This window comes from Panthera onca, chromosome C1 (assembly GCF_046562875.1).
Source record: "Panthera onca isolate mPanOnc1 chromosome C1, mPanOnc1 haplotype 2, whole genome shotgun sequence".
In the NCBI taxonomy this organism is placed as follows: domain Eukaryota; kingdom Metazoa; phylum Chordata; class Mammalia; order Carnivora; family Felidae; genus Panthera; species Panthera onca.
In genome coordinates, this window is record NC_138346.1 from 192353112 (window position 1) to 192376241 (window position 23130).

The 23130-nt window shown below is 45.2% G+C and overlaps 1 protein-coding gene across 5 annotated transcripts in view; it reads left to right on the forward strand.

The window, feature by feature from the left end:
- INPP5B (inositol polyphosphate-5-phosphatase B) overlaps positions 1-23130 on the forward strand; it is a 48139-nt gene that overhangs the window by 19159 nt on the left and 5850 nt on the right. For 4 of the 5 annotated variants that reach the window (XM_078452061.2, XM_078452065.2, XM_078452063.2 and 1 more), the window contains 14 exons: positions 8188-8284; positions 9974-10141; positions 11289-11390; positions 12183-12297; positions 12657-12773; positions 13629-13816; positions 14389-14544; positions 15315-15426; positions 17407-17516; positions 18465-18600; positions 19880-19990; positions 20944-21106; positions 21942-22177; positions 22947-23060. In XM_078452061.2, coding sequence (XP_078308187.2) covers positions 8188-8284; positions 9974-10141; positions 11289-11390; positions 12183-12297; positions 12657-12773; positions 13629-13816; positions 14389-14544; positions 15315-15426; positions 17407-17516; positions 18465-18600; positions 19880-19990; positions 20944-21106; positions 21942-22177; positions 22947-23060 — 1925 coding nt within the window. The remainder of the gene's footprint in view (positions 1-8187; positions 8285-9973; positions 10142-11288; positions 11391-12182; positions 12298-12656; positions 12774-13628; positions 13817-14388; positions 14545-15314; positions 15427-17406; positions 17517-18464; positions 18601-19879; positions 19991-20943; positions 21107-21941; positions 22178-22946; positions 23061-23130) is intronic. The other variant, XM_078452062.2, reaches the window with a different exon arrangement.

Genomic DNA, 23130 nt, shown 5'->3' on the forward strand with positions numbered 1-23130 from the left:
ATAGTTGATAGAAATTATTGTGGGAGGGGCGCCTTAGTGGCTCAGTTGGTTGAGCATAAGACTCTTGATTTTAGCTCAGATCATGATCTCACAGTTCGTGGGTTTGAGCCCCAAGTAACTGCTTGGGATTCTGTCTCTCCCTCTCTCTCTCTTCTCTCCGGCTCACGCATGCACGCTCTCTCTCTCCAAATAAATAAACTTAAAAAAGATGGGGCGCCTGGGTGGCTCAGTCGGTCAAGCGTCCGACTTCGGCTCAGGTCACGATCTCACGGTCCGTGAGTTCAAGCCCCGCGTCGGGCTCTGGGCTGATGGCTCAGAGCCTGGAGCCTGCTTCCGATTCTGTGTCTCCCTCTCTCTCTGCCCCTCCCCCGTTCATGCTCTGTCTCTCTCTGTCTCAAAAATAAATAAACGTTAAAAAAAAAAAAGAAGTTATTATGGGATTTAAGGCACAGCAATGACCTCAGATTTATGTTTTCTTCTAGATGGTGGCAGAATGGACTGGAGGAGGGGTGGTGATGGAGGCAGGGAAATCATTGAATGTGCTTTCCAGAAATTGTAAGGGCCTAATCTGGGGCATGACAGTAGGGATAGGGAAGAGGGTCAGGTATAAAAATATTTAGGAGAGAGGATTTATAGGACTTAGTGAATGAACATGGGAAGAAAGGAAAAACCCAGATGTCATCTGTTAGATTGGGTGACAAAGGATTGGAGGTCTGAGGTTGGAAAAAGGGCAGAGTGGGAGTAGGGAAGCAGAAGAGGAGGAAGAAACAGGAAGCTGTGGTTGAGAGGGAGCCAGGGGGCTGGGTGATGGTAAATTTGGTAAAGAGCTGCTGATAGCCAGCCACCGTGCTAGATCCAGGGGAGAAGAGATCCCGAGAAGATTGTTCTGTGGCTGGAAATCCCCCAGGTCACGCCTTAAACTTTCCACGCGTAGAGTGAAGAATGAAGATGTTCTGGTCGTCGCTGGGCTGGTTCCTGCGGCAGACATGGTGATGTAGGCCTACAGGGCGATTTTCCAGTACACTGGCCACTCATGGACAGAAGCTGAATCCATAGGGACGAACCACCTGTCTCCAGGAGATGTTCTTCCAGTCTGGCCCTTCCTAGGAACTTACGAAGCCTTTACTAGGAAGCCCCAAAACAAGATCCTGAGTCCTTAGCACTGACATGCAGAAGCAGAGCTCTAACCCATATTCCTTAATTTGCCTTTGCTCATTGTAAAGTATAAAGATATTTATACTGAAGTGCCTGCTTTATAAGTGAAGAAACTAAGACCCAAAGAGAAGAGGGAAATTGTCACACAGGAAGATAATGGTACAGCTAGGCTTCAGCTTAAGTTTCCGGATACTTGCATGCATTTAACACATCGAGTACCCACTCTGCTGCAGGTGCTGTTCCAGGTCCCCAGGAAATCGCATAAAGACAAAGCCCCTGCCTTGCAGAGCTTACGTTTTAGTGGGGATAGCCTCCGATAAACTGATGAATACTCACAAGATATAATGTCAAATGGTATTGGTACTAAAGGGAAAAATTTCACAAGATTGTGGTTCCCAGACTGTGTGCTGAGGTATCTGGGGCTCTGTGGTGAATTCACAGGGGCACTGTGGGACTTGTAAAAGTTCGAAAGTCAGCACATAGATACTTGAGGTCTGTTCTAGCTCCAGGTAGTTTACAGTTTCAACATTAGATGGTGCCGCATTCCTTCTGAGGACATTGTATCAAAAGGAAGGTGAAGCTGGGTTTTTGGTGGTTGCTGTCATCAAAAGCAAGTAGGGGCCTGGGGGGCTCAGTTGGTTAAGTGACCGACTCTCGATTTCAGCTCAGGTCACGATCTTACGAGTTCAAGCCCCACACCAGGCTCTGGGCTGACAGCATGGAGCCTGCTTGGGATTCTCTCTCTTCCTTTCTCTCTGTGTGTGTGCCCTCTCTCAAAATTAGTAAACTTCAGAACAAAAAATGCAGGGGCCAGTTGACCATCCAACTTCAGTTCAGGTCATGATTTCATGGTTCATGAGTGAGTTGGGCTCTGTACTGTCAGTGCAGAGTCTGCTTGGGATTCTCTCTCTCTCTGCCCCTCCCCTATTCTCTCTCTCTCTCTCTCTCTTAAAATAAATAAACTTAAAAAAATTACCATGCAAAAATCAGTGTGGCACGTTGTACGTGGTGTCCAATCGGATTCCAAAGTTTGAGAGGTTGTACAGTACCCAATAGGCACACACATCTCGTTAGTAGGTAATTGTGGTTATTTAAAACGAAACAAATAGTATTTTTTCCTTCTATTTATGTGTATTCATTTTCAAACTGCTACTTAAGTTGTTAGGCCTTAAATACTTAGTAATTTATTTGGCCCTAACTATTTGAACAGCTCTATTAGGTATTCCTTTTGGCCTAGAGGCTCTTTGAAAAAAAATCACTGAGACAGGAAGGGTGCCGTGAACAGAGGAAGTTTAGGAAGTTCTGGAGAAAGGGGATAGAGTGATGTGGGGTGGTAGGTAGATAGAGCGTCAGCCTCCTGATGTCTGAGCAGAGGCTGGAATGAAATGGAGTGAGTAGTGTGGAGATCTGAAGGCAAAGCATTCCAGGCAGAGGGACCAGCAAGATCAAAGTCCCTGAGTTGGGAATGAGCCTGACATGTTCTAGGAACAGCAGAAAAGGAAACGGAGCCAGAGCAGACCGGGTGACATAGAGCACGGTGGATGAGGCCAGAGAGGTGTGAAGGCCAGGTTAGGTAAGGAGCTAGAGCTCTGCTGAAAGATCTAGGTTGGAGCATGAAAATTTGGGAGTGGTCAGCATGTAGGTGGTTTTTAAAACTGAGACTGAGAGGCACCTGGGTGGCTCAGTCCATTAAGTGTCCGACTTTGGCTCATGATTTCATGGCTTGTGGGTTCCCACATCAGGCTCTGCACTGTCAGTGTGGAGCCTGCTTGGGATTCTCTCTCTCTCTCTCTCTCTCTCTCTCTCTCTCTCTCTCTGTCTGTCTCAAAATAAATAATAAATAACCTTCAAATAAAAAATAAGACTCTGAAACTGAGATCACCTAGCTGGGAAAGAGTGTAGCTGGAGAAGTGGTCATGCCAGGACCTAGCCTGGATTCATTCCTGGGGGTGGGGGTGGGGGTGGGGTGCGTGGAGAAAAGAGGAGCCTTCAGAAAGTAAAGAAGTTGTGTGTGGGGGGGGGGAAGGAGTGGTTTCTATCAAGTGCTGCTGAAGAGAGGTTGAAGTGAGCTTAGCTGAAAACCGGGGAACTGACCACTGGATTTGGTGACATGAATGAAGCGTATCAGTAACCTTAACACAGCAGTTTCAGGGGGAGCCGTGGGGAGTCATGCTCTACCTCCTTGAAGGTAGAGTGTTCACCTATAGTATTTGAAATTCTTCAGAGCAGATTTGTCTTTTCCTCTCCACTTATTTTTTTATTCAGTTATTTGTAGCGCTATGGACTGATGGCTGTTTCTTTTATACTTTGAATTATAATCCAGTATTGTTGCTCACATTGTTCCAGCTGTGGCCATTGGAGCTCTTTCAGTTGGCTCCTGTGTTCATTTGACATACTCCCCTCATTGTGGGTGTTTTAATTTAATTTAATTTATTTTTTTAAATGTTTATTTATTTTTTTTTTTTTTTTGAGAGAGAGAGAGAGAGGGAGGGAAGGAGAGAGACAGAGGTTACAAAGCAGGCTCCCCACTGACAGAGAGCGGACGTGGGGCTCGAACCCATGAACTGTGAGATCATGACCTGTGCCGAAGTCAGACACTTAATTCACTGAGCCACCCAGGTGCCCCTGTTTTGTTTTGTTTTGTTTTGTTTTGTTTTTTGAGTGCTTTCTTGTTTTCTGGCACTACAAAATGCTCCATCTTGTATATTTCCTACCCCAGACCTAAGATAACCATATCTCAAGGAGCCTTGCTTCCTTTTATTGGCGAATAAATGGTATTAGAAACCAGGATCTGGGTATGAAAGAGTGGTCCTTGCTACTGGTGGGTCCTTGCTTCTAGGCCCTCTTAGCTGACGGAGCAAGGAAATGTACTTACACGTGTGTGCCTCTGTATTTCTGCATGTAACCATATGGATGTATGTTAGGTAAACATGAACTCATGCTGATATCTCCAGCTCTAATCCAGTACCACATGGATCATTCTAGTCTCTTCCCCTTCCAGGTTTATCTGGAACCTCTTTACCCCTACAATGAGACACCCAACTCCTGCAATCCACTACCCGTCTTCTTTCTTTCTTTTTTTTCTTCTTTTTTAAGTTTATTTATTTATTTTGAGAGAGAGAGAGAAGTTCCCAAGCAGGCCCTGCAGTGTCAGCATGGCTGGGCTTAAACCCACAAACTGTGAGATCATGACCTGAGCCAAAATCAAGAGTTGGATGCTCAACCAACTAAGCCACCCAGGTACCCCTCCTCTGTCTGTCTTCTTAAGTGTTAAATTCCAGGATCCAGGTAGAGTGACTTCACAATTGTTAACCCATATCCCCGTGGGAAACAGCATTTCAGCTAGAGTATAGTGCTTGCATACAGTTCATTTTGCCTTTAGTCTTACAGGTTCCACTAATTTCCAAAGTTACTTAGGTCAGCACTTTTTTCTTCTGTCCTCTTCATTGAGGCTGTACATACATTTGTAATATAGTTAGATACTTTGTCATTTCCTGTATTTTACCCTAGGATCCCCTGACCTCCAAAATGATTTTTTAAATTTGCATACATTAAAGTTCACTCTTTGTGCTATAAAGTTCCATGAGTTTTGAAGCCTATAGATAGTGTCATGTATCCATCATCACAGTTTCTTACAGAATAGTTTCACTGACCCAAAAAGTCCCCTGTGCTTCCCTCACTTAATCCTTATGCACCCACTGAACATTTGGCGACCACTGATCTATTTACCATCTCTAGAGTTTTGCCTTAACCGTGATGTGATATAAGTGGAATCCTACAGTGTGTAACCTTTTCAGAATGGCTTCTTTCACTTAGCAATATGTGTTTAAGATTCACTCATGTCTTTTGGTGATTTGGTGACCCCTTATTTTTTATTGCCGAATAATATTTCATTATACGAGTACCATGGTTTGTTTATCCAGTCACCTATTGAAGGACATCTTGGTTGCTTTCAGCTTTTGATGAGTATGAATAAAGCTGCCGTAAACATTTATGTGCAGGTTTTTATATGGACATAAAACTTCAAATCATAAGTATCTAGGAGTTGCGATTGCTGGATCATATGGTTGAGGCTACGTTTAGCTTTGTAAGAAACGACCAAGCTGCTTGCAGAGTGGCTGTACCATTTTCCATTCCCACAACCAGTGCATGAGAGTTCCTCTTGCTCCACATCCTTGCCAGCAATTGGTAGAGTCAGCTTTTTGGTTTTCAACCATTCTAATAGGTGTCCCCGTATGCCATTCACTAGCTCAAGTACCTTGGCTGTCTAAGCTTTAAAGTTCAATGAGAGTAAAGCAAGAGAGGTAGGATACAGTTGGGGATTTGGGTCTCAGAGATAACTAGCTAACCATGGGGTCATAGAAGTCTAGAAACAACCTGATGTAGTTTCCTTTCTTACTTTTGTTGTATGCCGAACACAATGGGAAGATGGCCCGAAACATTCCAAAAGAACACTACAGACTTGAGCTTAGATGTTACGTATTTATATAAGACACATAAGGGATCCATATTCACCCAGTATTTTCTTTTGAATTTTTGAGTGATTGAACTGCTTGTGTGCTGGCTGGTATGCTGGATGATGGGGATGCAGTGATGAATAAATCAGACATAGTTGTGTCCCCAGTAAGCTCACAGTCTAACCAGAGGGAGAAACAGTTATAATACACAGCAATTTAGGCTATAATGAAAGACGTACGGGGAGCTGTGGGAACACCAGTGGAAGGGCATCTGACCTTATCTAGGAGTCAGAGATGGTGGCATCTTAGAAGAAGTGACCTCGGCTCCCTCTCTCTCTGCCCCTCCCCTGCTCACTCTCTGTCTCTCTCTGTCTCTCAATAATAAATAAACGTTAAAAAAAAATTAAAAAAAAAGGGGGGGGCACCTGGGTGGCTCTGTCGGTTAAGCGTCCGACTTTGGCTCAGGTTGTGATCTCACAGTTTGTGAGTTCGAGCCCCGCGTCGGGCTCTGTGCTGACAGCTCAGAGCCTGGAGCCTGCTTCAGTTCTGTGTCTCCCTCTCTCTCTGCCCCTCCCCTGCTCACTCTCTGTCTCTCTGTCTCTCAATAATAAATAAACGTTAAAAAAAAAAAAAAAAAAAGAAGAAGTGACCTTGGAGATGTGGTCCATAGCAGGGCTTGGCTAAGTACAGGCCATGGGCCCAATCCAGCTCACTGCCTGCTTTGTACAGCCTGTGAGCTAAGAATAGTTTTTATAGTTTTAAATGTCTGAAAAGAATTAGAAGAGAATAATTTTTTGTGACATTTAAAAATTATATAATCCTCAGATTTCGATGTCTATAAATAAAGTTTTATTGGAACAAAGCCTGGCTCCTTTTACCTTATGACAGCAGGGTCAAATAGTTGTGTACAGCCTGCAGATCCTCGGCCATTTACACTCTGCCCTTTGCAGAAAAGTTTGCCAGTCCCTGGCCCCAGGATGGGTAGGAGTAAGCCGTGTAAAGCAGAATGAGGAAGAAGGAAGTGGGTTTCTGATGGGATCATGGTATAACTGCAGTAACTTTAATATACTTAGACTGTGGCAGTCCAGGGGGCAGGGAGCCAGAGGACTGTGGTGAAAGATGCAGGTGGACAGGTGGGCAGGAATCAGACCAGAAGGAGACTTGGCAGCCATATTGAGAGGGTTGGGTTTATCCAATGGGAAGCTTTTAAAAGATTTAAGTGATGTGATTAGCGTTCCTTTAAAAAAAAAAAAAATCCTCTTGCCACAGTGTAGAGTTCGGGTCAGAGATGGTGGGGTGAGAAAGGAGGCCAGGAGACTATTAATCAGGTTTTTGAAGTCATTCCAGGGAGATGCTGGTAACATGAGCTAGTAGGGTGACATTGGAATATATTGATTTGAGAGGCCTTTAGGAGGCAAAATTGAAAGGCTTTAGGAATTGATTGGAGGTACTGAAATGTAATTATTTTCATGTTTCAAATTGTGTGTGTGTGTATGTGTGTGTTTTCAACTCTGAAGTTTGTTTTTTTCTGGTTCCTGTGAACGCATGGTTGAAAATCCATGTTTAGTAATCCATGTTTAGTAATAGTCTTCAGGGCAAAATTCTTTCGTGATGTTTCATCCCTCCAGTGCTCCTGGTAACTTGTGTGTTGAAGCAGCATCTTTCCGTGGCTTCTCCATTGCTGTTTTCTGTTGACAAGAGATTTGGCTTTTTACTTATTTATTTTCTAAGTAGGCTCCACACCCGGCGTGGAGGCCAGCATGGGGCTTGAACTCACGACCCTGAGAACAACACCTGAGCTGAGATCAAGAGTCTGACACTTAACCGACTGAGCCACACAGGCATCCCACAGATTGGGCTTTTAAGGAGCCAAGAAACTGTTGGCAGATTAATTTTCCTTTTCAGGTTTATCTTGGTTTAACAACTGTGTCAAAGTATTTATTTATTGAAAGTCCTTGGTTTGCTGTTTGGTTTTGAGGCAATTTGTTAACAATGACAAGTGCTTCCCATTCTCTAGAGCACTTAGACCCTTTCCAGTGTTAGATCTCTGACCCTTGCCTCTTTCCTCCTTGAAGTTCCACTTGGAGTAAATGGAGTGATATCACTATCTTATATTTCATAATATGCTGTGTGGCTTCCAGAGTTCTTACATGTCAACTATTTGATCCCTACAGTAAACCTGTGAGAAGGGCAGGGTAGGTCAAGTCACTGACATTAAGAGAGATTGAAGCCTTGCCCAAAGTCAAGAGGTCAGTAAATAGAGCTGGTGATGGAGCTTAGGTCTGCAGATTTCAAAGTTTTATTCTTTCTGTAATGCACTCTTGTCTCTAGTAAAAGGGAGTCAGACCAGTGGGATATTTATGTTTTCAGAAGTAAAGATCTCTGGATGAAATGCTTGTTTTTTCTCCCTCTCTCTGTGCTCTGGGAGCTGCACTCTGACACCAGCACAGACCTTTCCTGTGCTTTCAAGAAGTATGTGGACAACCAGTGATTCCTAGACTACAATTTGAGAAGTGGGGGGTCTGTATATTAAAGTATATGTAAGTGTGTTTTCATTCCCTCCCCCTCCCCTTAGGTGTTTTTGACTTTGATGATTCAAGGTCAGATGGGAAAGGCATGCTTGTGGACCAAAGCTCTTGGGGTCAGGATACAGCAGACAGCTTGCTCACAAGGTAATGCACTCTCCCTTCATTTGTGTCTCTTAGGGCCACAATTTTCCTCATTATAGAACTGAGACCATTTCTGTGCATGATGTAAGTTGTCCCAAGGTGGCTGGCTTAAGAGATGTTGGACACTTCCTGAGCATTTACTGCGTATGCCCCGCACTGTGCTTTTACCTGGATTATCTTATTTTAACCTAAGACATAGGTTCCATTATTTTCTCTGTTTTACAGCTACAGAAACAGGTGAAGAAGAGACTTTATAGAATGTACCCAAGATCCAGACCTAGCAAGTAGCCCATCTAGAGTTTGAAAGTGGCAGTATAACCCTACCTTAGAAATGTAGAAGATTAGAAACAGTTTTATTTCTCCTTCCCATTCTTTTAGGAGTTTCCGGACTCTGAAGATACTTTTTTCCGCTTTTATGTTCTCTCTTTTTTTGATATGCTATTATATTTAGCCTGTACACCAGTGCCCCCTACTGATTGTAGCCGGAATCTCATCTGGTCAAGATAGATTAAAAACTTGTTTTGGTCAGTATTTTAATTATGCACTGAAGCAGTAGCCAACAATCCCTGAACTTTATTTATTTTTGTTTGAGTTTTATTTATTTTTTTTAAGTAATCTCTATATCCAACGTGGGGCTTGAACTCACGACTCCAAGATCAAGAGTGGTGCACTCCACTGACTGAGCCAGCCAGGCACTCCTGGAATCCCTGAATTTTAAATGATAGGTAGATCTGTCATTCTCAGCTCACTTATAATTAGTATGTACTTGATACAATACCAGATACTTGTAGCTATTTATTCAGTGTCAGAAGTTGTTGTGGGTGCTTCGTATATCTTAATTCATTAAGTAATCATCAACAAAAGTTTCTGTGCTGTTATTAGGATTCTGTTAGATAAATGTATCAAATTTTACATTTTGCTTAACTTAAAAATTTTTTTGATGTTTGTTTATTTTTGAGAGAGAGAGAGAGAGAGAGAGCGCGCGCGCGCGCGCAAGCGGGGGAGGGGCAGAGAGAGGAGACACAGAATCCGAAGTAGGCTCTGGGCTCTGTGCTGACAGCTTAGAGTCTGACATGGGGCTCGAACTCACGAACTGTGAGATCATGACCTGGGCTGAAGTCAGATGCTTAACCGGCTGAGCCACCCAGGCGCCTCTATTTTGCTTAACTTTAAATGTTGGCATTTGAATAATTTTTAGTATGACTGTTAAAACTGCACAAATAAAAATGAAATACAGATTTTCTTGTTCTCCTCTTATTTCTGATTATTCCTGTGGAATAGAGATACAGTAGAATTGTCAAGTCAAAGGATCTGGATAGTTTTATAGTTTCTTTACATGAAGCATTAGGGTCTAGAAAGAGCACCGTCAAATCTGGGTTCTAATCCATACTCTGCGACCATCCAACTGGGTGGACCATTGATGATGCTAGGTCTCATTTTTCTTATTTGAAAAAGGAAGGGATTAGATCAGTATGTCTTCAAGGTCCCCCCCGATCTGAGATCTCTATCAGAAAATCTCTGGACCAATGTGCTATATGGTTGACAACATGTAAGTTTATTTAATTGCACATAGAAATAATGTTGTCTTAGTGAATGCATTTAACTTTGGAAACTTCTAGCTTTATGTTCATGTATTTTGTCATGGGGAGACTCATCAGAATATGATAAATTTCTGTTTCTTTGTTTTTCTAGACAGAATAAATCCAAGTCTGACATCATTAACATGGTGCACTCCTCCACTATCACAGTATCAGACAAGGCTCATATTTTATCAATTCAGAAGTTCGGACTGCGAGATACAATAGTGAAATCACATCTGGTGCAGAGAGAAGAGGATTATACCTATATCCAGAACTTCAGGTAGCTAACTGGGTGGACTGTTTTCAAAGCAAGGTGATCTCTCAGCTCTCTGGAATGTAAGCACTTCCCCCCAACCCCCCATATCCTGGATTTGGAAGCAAATCCTTCTGCGGAGTCCCTCCCATCATTTTCGAAATGATCATTTCCTTTCGCTCTTCACTAGTAGGCATTTATTCTTGTGCCTTCTCTGGCCAGGCATGGTGGTAGGTGTGGTAGAGCGGAAGTGACACAACTTGCAAATAGTTACAGCAATATTTGAAGAGACATAGGGGCCAGAAGAAGGAATGATATCCTGAAATTTGCATATCTCTTGGTCATTCCAGGCCTTTGAGTGTATATTTATTTAGTTTTGGGAGAGCGAAAGCACGTATGCATTGAAGACAGTCCTTTCTTTGTTTATATGTTTATTTGTTTTTGAGAGAGAGAGAGCCCGTGTGCGAGGGAGGGACAGAGAGAGAGAGAGAGAGGGAGACAGAGGGTCCAAAGCAGGCTCTGCGCTGAAAGCAGAGAGCCCCGTGTAGGGCTCCAACTCACAAAGCACAAGATCATGACCTGAGCCAAAGTCAGACACTTAACTGAGCCATCCGCGTGGCCCTGAAGAAAGTCCTTTAAGTTGAAGTTAGTGAATTGAAGTTAGTGAATTGAAGTTAGTGTTTGGTAATCTTTTTAGACAAGATTACTGGAAGTGAAATGAGTAGGGGTTGCAGGATTCTGCTAGATCTTTTTAAATCCGTGCACTGGGACTATAAACACAAGGTAACATTGCTTCCAGGTATATAAAGAACCACTTATTGTGAACACTGCTGTTGCTTTCCTTCTGAAAGTAACAAGGTACTTCTCCCCCCCCCCCCCCCCCCCAGTTCCCTAGCATACACAGGATGAAGAATCATTTTGTGGATTATAGCTCTCTAATGTGTTTCAAAGCTAAACAGGAATGTTCAGAGTAGGCCTGTCCTGTTTGAAGTCCTCATGAAAGCACCAAAGTCACCCTTTGGTGCCACAGTCGTTGGTCTAAGTTAGATGTGACATTTCTTGTCTTCGAATTCCACCCCAAAGAGACTGAAACTGGGCAAAGTCAGCATAGGATGCTTTCCCCTGTCACGTCCATAGTCCTCCCAAGTGACTCATCAGTTCTCTTTGTTGACAGGTTTTTTGTGGGAACGTACAATGTGAATGGCCAGTCCCCCAAAGAATGCCTCCGGCCCTGGCTAAGCCATGGCATTGAGGCCCCAGATGTGTACTGTGTAGGGTGAGTGCCTCTCTTCTCGGTTGCCTCTACATCTCGAGAAAGTACAGCTGGGGTTGAAGGGACAGGGACATGAATGTATAACTGTGTTTTCGCAGCAGGTGAAGGGATTGAAAAATGAGCATGTGCTTAATAACAGCTGCTTCTCTGTTTGATGTTCTTACTCGTGGTAAACAAATTTCCGGCACCATTAAAGTGATGTGCTTGGCATTTAAATGCTATTATTTAATTGTTAGTGCAACCCTCCTGTTAAAATCACTACACCTTGAATTGACTTTCATCACTTACACATTCAACACTTTGTCAGTCATAAAGCAAAGATCTCTTTTTGCCAGGGCAGGAAGGGTAGCTTTTTTAAAAGCGCCATCAGTCATTTTTTCCCCCTCCATACTTCTGTCTTCTTACCACTGTCCTGGGCACTATGGATGGGGTGGGGGCAGCAAAGAAGCCTGTATGGTAAAGTGGGAAGGGCCTAGAATTTGGAATTTATATAGACGCAGGCGTGGCCCCCAGTTTGCCATTCGGTGCTTGTGTGAAATAGCGGTCTTGGCTGTGAAATGGAGATGCTTCTCACTGCTTCACAGGCTGGTTACAGAGAGGAAATGGGTGGCTGCCCATGAAAGTGCTGGTGGTTCCTTAGCACTTAGTCCCTTGGCTTCAAGTGTTTATTTTTCTCCCCTCTCGAGGGGCCTGCAGTTCAGCTGGAGACCCAGGACACGTGCATCTAAACCAGTCTGAGGACGGGTTGTCTCGCACACTACCTTTCTCTGTCTGACCGCTTGCTGCTTATAATAGGTTCCAGGAGCTTGACCTGAGTAAGGAGGCCTTTTTCTTCCATGATACCCCAAAGGAAGAAGAGTGGTTTAAAGCTGTATCAGAAGGTCTTCATCCAGATGCCAAATACGCAAAGGTAAGAGAGGGGCCAGTGACCTTTAATTTTGTGTTGCCACGCAGGGAAATTCGAAGACCGTTTGGACTTTTCCTGTGACCTTTATCAAAAGCCAGTCCTAATTATTTCAGTTCCAAGTCCTCCAGAAGAGGTGCTGTGGGTAGGAAAGACGCAGGCCTTGGCGCTGGCAGGCTGTCCAGGTTATCACGTAGCATGTTCAGTGAGCTGAACAGGTGATCACCCTGTGTCCTGTTCGGAAGAAGGAGACGCATTAGCACCCTGAGCCAACCAACTTCAAGACTCCTTTTCCTCTGGGACATTTATTCCCGTTTTCGACTGTGTTTCATGCCGTGACTTGAATGTTTGTCCCTGTTGTCCAGGTGAAGCTCATCCGACTAGTCGGGATTATGCTGCTGTTGTACGTCAAACAGGAACACGCGGCGCACATCTCCGAGGTGGAAGCTGAGACCGTGGGGACAGGAATCATGGGGAGGATGGTGAGGTTTTGGTCGGTATGCTTGGCAACACCGGTGGCCTTGACCCCTAAGGTTTTGACACTGTGTGTCCTGATACCATGACTGCACGCGCCCCAGTTGGATGGTGCTGGTATGACAAGCTGAACGGGGCGTTCAAGCACGGCTAGATGGAGCGGACCGCTCAGAGGTCGGATTTCAGTGAACTCACCCCATTCAGTTGACTTACCCCATTAGCACGTATCCCCGTGTCCGCTCCACGCCGGAGCCTCTAGTTGATCTGCCCCTTCCGCCCATGAAATATGTTGCAGAGACGCTGTTGGGAAACCAAGATAAAGAAAGAGCGCCAGGGCCGCCTGGGTGGCTCAGTCAGCTGTGTGTCCGACTCTTGGTTTCGGCTCAGGTCATGATCTTACGGTTCGTGGGGTCAGGCCCCTCGAGAGAGAGAGAGATTCTCTCCCCCCCCTTCTCTCCCCCCCCCTTCTACTCGTTCTCTCTCTCTCTCTTTCTATCTCAACATAAAGTTAAAAAAAAAAAAGGAAAGAATGCTGATAACAGGTTTGCAATTTTCTTGTCTTGAGGCTCCCACAGTCCCACTTTTAGACTCCACTGCAAGAGCTTGGCTTCCTGTGGAGAAGGGCAAGCATGTGGCTTGCCTGTGACTTAGTGAAAAGTGGACTCAGCTTGGCCACTGACCGGCTAGTCACTCCAGCCAGTGACTCTGGGGTTTGTTTTCTTACCTGTTCAAAGACAGACAGTCACACTGCTTCGTCTCCCTGTCAGGATCATTTTGAAGAGGAAACGTTTTGAGGGTGTGCGGGCGGAAGCGACTGACACGACGAGGTGGCGAGTCGGATTCTGTCGGGCTCTTTTCCGCAGGGCAACAAGGGAGGAGTGGCCATCCGGTTCCAGCTCCACAACACCAGTATCTGTGTCGTGAACTCTCACCTGGCAGCCCACACAGAAGAGTGTGAGAGGAGGAACCAGGACTATAAAGACATCTGTTCTCGAATGCAGTTTTGTCAGGCTGACCCAAGCCTCCCCCCTCTCACCATCAGCAAGCACGAGTGAGTCTGGGCGTGGAGCCCAAGCAGTTCACCGCTCCTGCTGTGCAGAGCTGGGGCTCCCCCTGTTGCGTTGGGGGCAGGCCTCCCACGGCCCGAGTGGGAGCTCCAGTCAGCACTTGCTTCCACGCGGGTTATGTCCCATGAGATGTTCGGTTTCTCAACTCCCCATCCGGCAGATCTCTGGCATCTTGGTCCCACGTCATTTGTCCCCAGAAAAACGTTGGTTTATTTTAATGCGGGTCTGCCTCGATAAACAGCAGGAGGGAAGCAACCAAAGAACGAGCTTGTCAAGCTTTACAGCAAGCTTCGCAAGGTTTTAGAAGTATGTTTTCAGATCCTGTACATCTGTTCTTTCCAGAAGCATATGTGATTAAAATTGGAGTGCAGTAGTATACCTTCGCTTAGTCTTAAACCTCTTGATTCACCGTTAGAGTTGTAGTTACAGCTGCTTAGAGAATCTTGTGCTGATCTTTGTTCCCTTAATCTCTAAAACTTCCCGTATGTCTAAATTTGCGGCATGTTAGAATCCCAGGCTTTACGGTAACACTTGAAGCTTGTGCCACTTCTTTTAGAAAAAGGAAGAAGCCATTGGGGCCATGGTGTCTGCCAGGGAGCACACAGATTCAAGCCTCTCATCCCGCCTGCCGCGGTGGTGGAACTGTCTTGAGCTCACTGGTGTTCTGGAAGCTGACGGGATGGCTTTCCTTCTCCGGGGAACCCAGCAGGGAGTGTGTCTTCCATTCTGCTGAACCTCCGGCACCCTAGTTTGGGAGGTGGCAGCTTGCATGTCAGTCTGTCTGCTGTGAGCTCGTGGGTGCATTTATCGTGCGTGTCTCCTGCTATGCATTCTCCAGTGCCTGGCTGCTGGCTTCAGATAGAGCAGTAGCGGACCTTATGGGATGTGCACGGTCATCTGGGAATGCTTGGTTATCCTTCTCCCAAAGCAGCAGGTGTAATAAAACACCTGCCACACTTCGCACAAAGAGCCAACCAAGGATACAGTGGGGGTTTAACTCAGACTCCCCTGTGAAGGTTGAGCTTTGTTTCAGAGGAACTCAGCTCTAGAAACAAAGGCGGAGAGTGTGTTTTGTGGACTGCGATGTGCACGGAGGCGACATGATGGCATCATCTGGTGCGGGGTCCCTGAGCAATCGACATGACACCCAATATTTGATCTCTGGTGCCTCGTCCCAGAAGTGAGGTGAATGGTGGTCTTGCTTTTAGACCTGATTAGGCTGTCTTTCCAACCACACAAGAATAAAGTAGTCCAGGGCGACTCCAGGCTGTTTCTCATGAAACTGGAGCAAGGTCCCGGAGTCAGCAGCATGTTAGCAGTGGCGTGAAATGGGATGGCAAGAGACAAGATTTCCTGAACAGCTGGGTCCCTTCCCTCCCAGCCCCCAAGAAGCCGAGTCTCAGGGCGCTCCCGTCAGAAGCACCCTGGCGAGGATGGGGGAAGTCCCGCCTAAACTGTGAACTTTGTGCTCTGTCCTCACAGTGTGATCTTGTGGCTGGGGGACCTCAACTACAGGATAGAAGAGCTGGATGTGGAAACGGTGAAAAAGCTCATCGAGGAGAAGGCCTTCCAGACGCTATATGCGTATGATCAGGTACACACAGCCACCTGTGCCCTCTTAGGCAGCTGTCCCGCCACTGTGAGGACACAGGAAGGCCTGGCTTCCCAACCCTCGGCCTCTTCTTCCTCCGCTGGGCAGGCTTCCCTGAGAAGCTGATGGCCTGTCATTTCTCTTTTTTCTGCCTTCCCTCATCCATGGCTGCCTCCCCATCGGCTCTTCCCTCGAGGCGCCTCATCCCCCTTGGGGGCAGGAACGTGTGTTCTCTCTCTCAGTCTCTCTCTCCCCCTCCCCTTTCCCCTGGTGCTTGCGTGTTCATTCATTTATTCAAGAAGGGGCTAAAAGGTTGCCAAGTTTCTCATAGAGATCCTTAGTGTGTTTAAGATGATTTGTTAAATTGTTTTCTGAGTGAGCCTCCTCTGCCCCCTCCTGCTCTTCAACCAGACTTGTCCAGTGTAAATGACAGCCGTTTCTCCTGAGCGGCTTTCTTCACTCCTGCCAGGAACCAGTTCTGGAACCTGCTGTTCTCCACTGTGGTCTGGGTCAGCGTTTCTTGCTCAGAGCATGAGCCATTTCACAGGACAAGAGATGTGTGTCTCGCTGGCTTCCTTGAGGCTACTCGTCCCTGTAGGTTTCAAAACCATTCAAGTGGTCAGGGTTGTTCAGAAGGTTCAAGTCCCTTTTCTTTTTAGTCTGTAGCCGCCTTCTTATTGTCACCAGTCTCAGTCTTTCTGTTAACCTTTTTGTCCCCTGATGCACATCAGTCAGAGGGGGAAACATCTCAACTTTGTTGTGTCTTTCTTTTATGGAATCATCTCCTTTTTGACCATTTTTCTCTCCAGTTCCTTTCTTTTCCTTACGTGTTTTTTTCTCTTTTATTCCTGTTTCCGCATTAAGCCAATCTGCTCAAAACTGTTTACTGCATCTGTATTCTTGAGTGAGGCATTCTAACTTCCCTGGCGGTTTCCTGCTGACCTCCTCTTGCCTTCTTTTCTGGTCTGTCTTCAAGTAACAGTACCTGTTTTGTGTATTCTTTGCTTTCCAGATGGTTTTAAGGTCTTTACATACTGATTTAAGACTCCTCTTACGTTAATATCTACATTTTTATTGTTTCTGCTGCCTTTTCCTTAGTAGTTTTTTTTTTTTTAGGCATTCCTATTTTGGGGAATTTGGCAACTGTTGTCCCCTGAATAGCTGCCACCCTGTGTCCAGTGCTAGTTGGCAGTTCTTCATCAGTCCATGACGGGCCAAGCTTGGTCCCCCCGGGAGGAGACAGGAGCACCTGTGGTTGTTCATCTCCCTGAGAGTGTGATCTGGAAGGAGCTCCTCAAATGAGTGCAGCAGGAGGAATGCTGGCTATTCTCAGGATGCACTAGGCACTATTCTAAGCTGACAGTTCTTTCCAACAGCCCCAGGGGGCAGACTCTCTTGCCAATCCAGAATTTGCAGAGGGGGGACATCAAGGCACAGAGCTTCCCCCAGTTCAAATAACTCATTTGATAAACTCCTTTAGAAAACTGTTTAAATTTACATTTAATTCATACTTGTTTTGGTATACTTCTATTTCTACGTACATGAAAGTCCCCTTTGCTTTTTGTACTGTATCTTTCCAGACCCTTTTCCATGTAGTCCTCTCTCCATGTACAGTGGGAACAACTGTGTTACGCACATGAAATGTCTGATACTTGGAAGGAGAAGCTCCGTGTCTGTTGGTACCTGATCCTCTTAGGGACGTCTCAGTAAGACGGTACTCAGGTCCCTTGGATGCAGGTACACTCTTAGAAAAGAGCCTTAAAAACTGTACAGCAGGCAAAGGAGTGGTCAGCTTACTCCCCTTCCTAGGATTTCGTTCTCAGAATCTTACAGAATAACTTTCTCCTGGGCCTTTCCCTTTAGGTTAGGGTTCAACTTCCAGATTAAAGCCCTTTCCTCTGCTAATTCAAGGTTTCAGTTTTTTTATCTTGAGGTTTTTTGTTTTTTTTGTTGTTTTTCCCCCCCTTCCATCCTTTTACACAGCTGAAAATTCAGGTCATGGCCAAGACTGTCTTCGAAGGCTTCACTGAAGGCGAGCTCACGTTCCAGCCCACGTATAAGTATGATACTGGCTCCGACGACTGGGACACCAGGTAGGTAGGGAGTTGTGCAAATGGAAACCCAGAAATTTTGGGAAGCACTTGCCCCTATGGACCTAAAGAAGGAGATAGGAATCCTATGACTTCCCCGTGTTTTGCACTCTGGTCAAACGTTTTCCCTCAGTATCTGCTCATTCAGCAGCCCTACCTTCCCACATGTTTTCTTTTCGACTGCCTTAGGCTTTGTTCCACAATAATTTACTTTTCAGTTATGCTTAGGGTGATAGGATGATTCTAAGCAGCTTAGCTTGTACTTGGTCACTACATAGGAGTTTATTGTTTTTCTTAGTGCTTATGGCATGCCTCACATTATGTCACACACTTCTATGACCTCATCTAATCATCCCTACAGCCACCGGAAGTAGGTGTGATTTATTATCCTCAATTCTTAGATCGGAGAACGGAGGCATGCACAAATTCAAGAGCCTCTCAAGGGGCACCTGGAGCGTGCAACTCTTGATCTTGAGGTTGTGAGTTCGAGCCCCATGGTGGGCATAGAGATTACTTAAAAATAAAAATCTTAAAAAAAAAAAAAAAAAAAGAGATAAGAAATAAAGAGCCTCCCAAACAGGGAAGTATAGAGCCAGGATTCTAACCTAGGCAGTAGGAATTCAGAGCCTGTTTACACCACCATCTTTTAAGGGCCACAGAGTGCTTACTTGCAGGTTGCCTTTTTCATCTCATCCCCATAGGAGGGTAAAGAGCAGGGAATCATTCTGAACCGTGTTTGGCTTAGAGACCTAGCAGCTGTTTTGGGTGATACCCACAGGGTACATGCTGTCCCCTGGTGGGCCCGAAGCACTGTGCCTTCTTGGGTCCCTGGGCCTGCATGCACACGCATTTGGAGGCCCTGGCCTGTCTCCCCAGCTGAGCCAGGGTGCCAGCCAGGCACTGGGCACTGGTGTGCCTGTGTGGGCCCCCAGCGCAGACTTTGCATTTCAGTGAGAAGTGTCGTGCTCCTGCCTGGTGTGACCGGGTCCTCTGGAAAGGGAAGAACATCACTCAGCTGAGTTACCAGAGCCACATGGCCCTGAAGACCAGTGACCACAAGCCTGTCAGCTCAGTGTTTGACATTGGGGTAGGTGGGGAGCTGATACCCCTTGCGATCACTCTGTAGGGAACTGGTTCTCATAACCACCTTTGTCGTTTTGGTCTCCTCCTCCCCACCTGAGTGTGAGAAAGCTTTTAAATGTTTTTAAGGGTGCCTGGCTGGCTCAGTCTGTAGAGCATGTGACTCTCGATCTTGGGGTTGTGAGTTTGAATCCCATGTTGGGTGTAGAGAATACTTAAAAATTAAAAAAAAATTTAAATAACAGTGTTTTAATTTAAATCCAATTCATAATTATTTTCGTATATTTCTCCTATGTATTTCTACGTACATGGAAGTTTTCCTTTTTTTTTTTTTTTTTTTTTTTTTGGACTATGTCTTTCTAGGCCTTTTTCTGTGCATGTAGAAATGTGTCAGTGTCCTATATACAACACAGAGGATGTTTTTTCTTTTTGTAAAAGAGATCATCTTATGCAGATTGTTCTGAGGGAATATCTTTTTTTTCCCTACTGACTATGTCTTAGGAGATCTTTCTATGTCAGTAAAGGTAGAGCTCCCTCCTCCTCCCACTTCTGCTGACTCTGTATGAGCTTATTTCCCACATCCTGGCTAATACTGAATTTTATCACTCTGAAATTTCTGCCAACCCAATGAGCCAAAAGGAAAAGATATGTCATTATTATAGATTACATTTCTTTGATTGCCAGGTTGAACATCTCTTTATTTATTATCTCTTCTCTGTGACTTCTGTTTCTTTATTTTACCAATTTTCGAGGGTTCAGGTAGAGGCATATCAGAATCTGTGAGGATGTGGTGGCTTGAAAAAAGCCTAATGGATGTTACAAAGTTTTATTATTGGAAAGTGACAAAAATTGTGTTTATAATTCACAATACCGAAGGGAAGGCCTGACAGAATCTTAGCTGATGGAGCACAGGTTACAAAAGCTTGAGAAATGCCACTTTAAATCAAACCCTAGAGAAGTTTCTCGCCGCAGGCCTGTTGACAGGCAGCAGAGTCACTGGACATCTTTCTGCCCCAGCTCTGCGACCTGGCAGAGCTCCCAACCAAGCTTTCACTCCAGTGTCTTCTCAGCTAATCAGGAAGCGGTTGGCTTTACCACAAGTTCAGCCTCTGGAGGACCCTCCGGAGACTATTGTTAATTGGGTTCTTTGTTAATTAATTAAATCTATTTAGTCTTCACTTTCTGTGTGGCTGTCAACTGCTCTTTCCCAATACTGTGCATGTCTTCTTTACTGAAAAGGAGGAAATGGGCAGAAGGCAACTCAGGCTCTGATGTCTCCCTCCCAGGTGAAGGTGGTCAATGAAGAACGTTACCGGAAGACTCTGGAGGAGATTGTTCACTCCCTGGATAAGATGGAAAATGCCAACATTCCTTCTGTGTTCCTTTCTAAGCGAGAGGTAGGAAGGACATGTTAAGAGCATTGGCACGAGGCTCTTCTATTCATAGAACTTAAGTCTCATCTTCAAGGTCTCGGAATTCCAGGAGGCACCAGTCCGACCACTGGGCTCTAGTCTTCTTGACTGATAGGCTGCCACTAGTTAAAGCGAGGCTGCTGATGTTGGCTGAGAGGAGGGGGTTGTTGATTTAGATGATGTTCATCTCCTGATCGTCTATATCAGAAGCCTTTCACCTTTGGCTCCTATGTTTCACCCACACATGGGCCATTCATGTATTAAATGATGGCATAGATGAGCCAAAAGGTGTTGTGTTTGATTTTAGTGTAACTGGGTAGGTATTCTGGCGGTGGGGGGGGGGGGGGGGGGGGGGGCGGTTCTTCCTCCCAATGTTTTGCTCTGACTGAGATTAAATTGAATCAATTTCTTGGGTACACATGTGTTGGTGGGAGGCGAGGCAGTGTAGAAAAGGGATGGGTAGTGGAGGAAGTCAAGTTAGGGCTGAAGATTTTTCATGGAAGAGCTACAGCCTAGATTGTTGAGAATAGACAATACCAAGAAGCCAATCAAAAGGAGATTTATGGCGAGGGTATTGTTAATGCCCTAGAGGTCCAGCTACTTGGAAAGTTGTGCTTGGTCTTCATGTTTGGGGGTGCACTTTGTAAAGGGTATCTTGGAAATGGCCTTTGGATATAAAAGATAGAAGATTTGAACTTTGATTCCTTCAGGAAATTTATTTATAAAACATGAAGTTTTTGGATTCCTGGGTTGAACATAGACAGCTGGTCTTAGTGGAGCTGTGGCCTCCCTGGTAAATGCCTAAATCAGAAACGTGATTCAAAAGAGGTAGTCCTTCATTTTCTTTTCCAGAAAGGGCAAAGATTGCTCAGTTGGGGTGGCTGGGCAGGTTGCCGAGAAGAGAGCACTGGTCTGACTGGTGCCGGTCTTGTCCCCAGTTCTGTTTTCAGAATGTGAAGTACATGCAGTTACAAGTACAGTCCTTTATAATCCATAATGGACAAGTGCCGTGTCAGTTTGAGTTCATCAACAAGCCTGACGAAGAGTCCTACTGTAAGCAGTGGCTGAATGCCAACCCCAGCAGAGGCTTCCTCCTGCCAGGTAAGGCCTCTCTTCCTAATTTCCCGGTTGCTGGTTTGGGGAACACTCTACCCTGCCTGTTTATTTTCCTAAAATAAGCTTTTTTGTTCCTGAGTGTTTTGTTGTCTGATTGAAACTTCTAAAAGCCCTGTGGATGTGAACCATCCATGAATAAAATATAAAAACAGTAAAGGGCAGGAGTTCAGCTTGAAAAGCTTTCTCAGCCATCTATGTGTTCCATAATTTCACAGAAAGAGAAGACAGAAGACCTCTGGGAAGCAGGTGCTGCTGTCGAAGGACCCATTTTCACTGTCTGCCTCACTATAATCAGCTCCCAGCGTCTGCTCTTGTAGGGAAAGATAACGGGGTGGTAATCCAGAAATTATATCTGGCCCTGGAATGTACCATTCATGTCTTTCCCCTGACTGCTCCTTTGCACTCTGCATCGTGCTGTGTGGCAGAGGGATTAAGCCTGTTTTGTGGACAGTTCGCAGGCTGATATTTGCATTATATTTTCTGCTGGATCAGGTGTCTTCATCTGACCTGGCCCAGGACAAGCGCCTTGATCCATGCCTTCGATTCTATTAATAATTCTAACTTGAGCTGTGCTCCTTTGTACTTGGATTTCATAGCAATGGCCTTATTTCACATGTTTTTGTTTGTTGTTTTCATATTCCCACTTGGACTATAAACTCCTTGTTCATGTGTCCTCTGAGTGCTGAGCACATACATACTTGTTGGTTGGCTGATTCGTCTTATTTCCTTTCCCAGCCCTTTGTGCCTGATCCTTGCCCCCTCTGTCCCCTTTCCTCTTGGCCTCTCACCAGCCAACATTACTTTTAATGTTATTCCTCAGATTCTGCCATTGAGATCGAACTGGAGCTATTTGTAAATAAGACCACGGCTACAAAGCTCAACTCAGGTGAAGACAAAATTGAAGACATTCTGGTTTTGCACTTGGACAGGGGAAAGGATTACTTTTTGTCCGTGACAGGGAACTACCTGCCCAGCTGTTTTGGATCTCCCATCCATACACTGTGCTACATGAGGGAGCCAATCTTGGACCTGCCGCTTGAAACTATTAGAGAGCTGGTGAGTTATATGCCACAGGGAACCATCTAGAACTGTAGCAGCCGAGCCAGTCAAACAAGATAGTCTCTGTCTTTCGTACATAATTCATTAGAGAAACTCAGCCATGGATACTAAGATATGAAGCTTCCCTGGCTCCTAATTTTATTCCTTTTTTTTTGTTTCAATCATCACTTGGTCATTCTTCAGCCCGAACTAAATTTTCTGAGACATAGAAGGCTCCTATGGGGAGAATTTGAGTACAAGGGGACTAATTTAGAGCAGATTTATATTGATATGCATTTTTCCCCCTTCGAATGCACTTTTTTGATTTAGGGACTCTTGATTTCTATCCTCTTCATTCTATAAGGTGAAAACAGAGGCCCAGTAAGGAGAGTGATTGGTCACAGGTCACATGGTGAGTTAACAGTGGACCTGACCCCTGCATTTAGGTTTTTGGACTCCCAAGTCTGTGCCCTTATCTCACAGACCACATTCTCACCCTGGTTCTGACAGTGAAATGCTGTTGACAGGATGTGTTTTCCAGAAGACAATGTGTATTTCACCTGACCCATTGAAACTGCTTGCTGTAACCCACTCCTAATTCTCAAAAATTACCTTTTGTACCTTGATTCTCCCACTTGATTTCATTTGCCCGTGGAACGTTTGCTTAGGGGATTGCAATGCTTTCCTTCTTCCATGGGTTCGCTGCCCCCATGGTCAGTATTTTGGAGCTAGCCTGTCAGAAGTTCCATTGGTGGGCCTTCAGACTATGTTTTTTATTTCTTTTCAGACTCTGATGCCACTACAGACTGAAGATGATGGGATCCAGTTGGAGAGCCCCATGGGGATCCCCAAAGAGCTCTGGATGATGGTTGATTACCTGTACCAAAATGCTATCCAGCAGGTAGGTGGTGGTTAAGCAGTCAGACCTGATTGAGGCCAGACTGCCTTGGGAAAGAACATCAGCTTGAAGA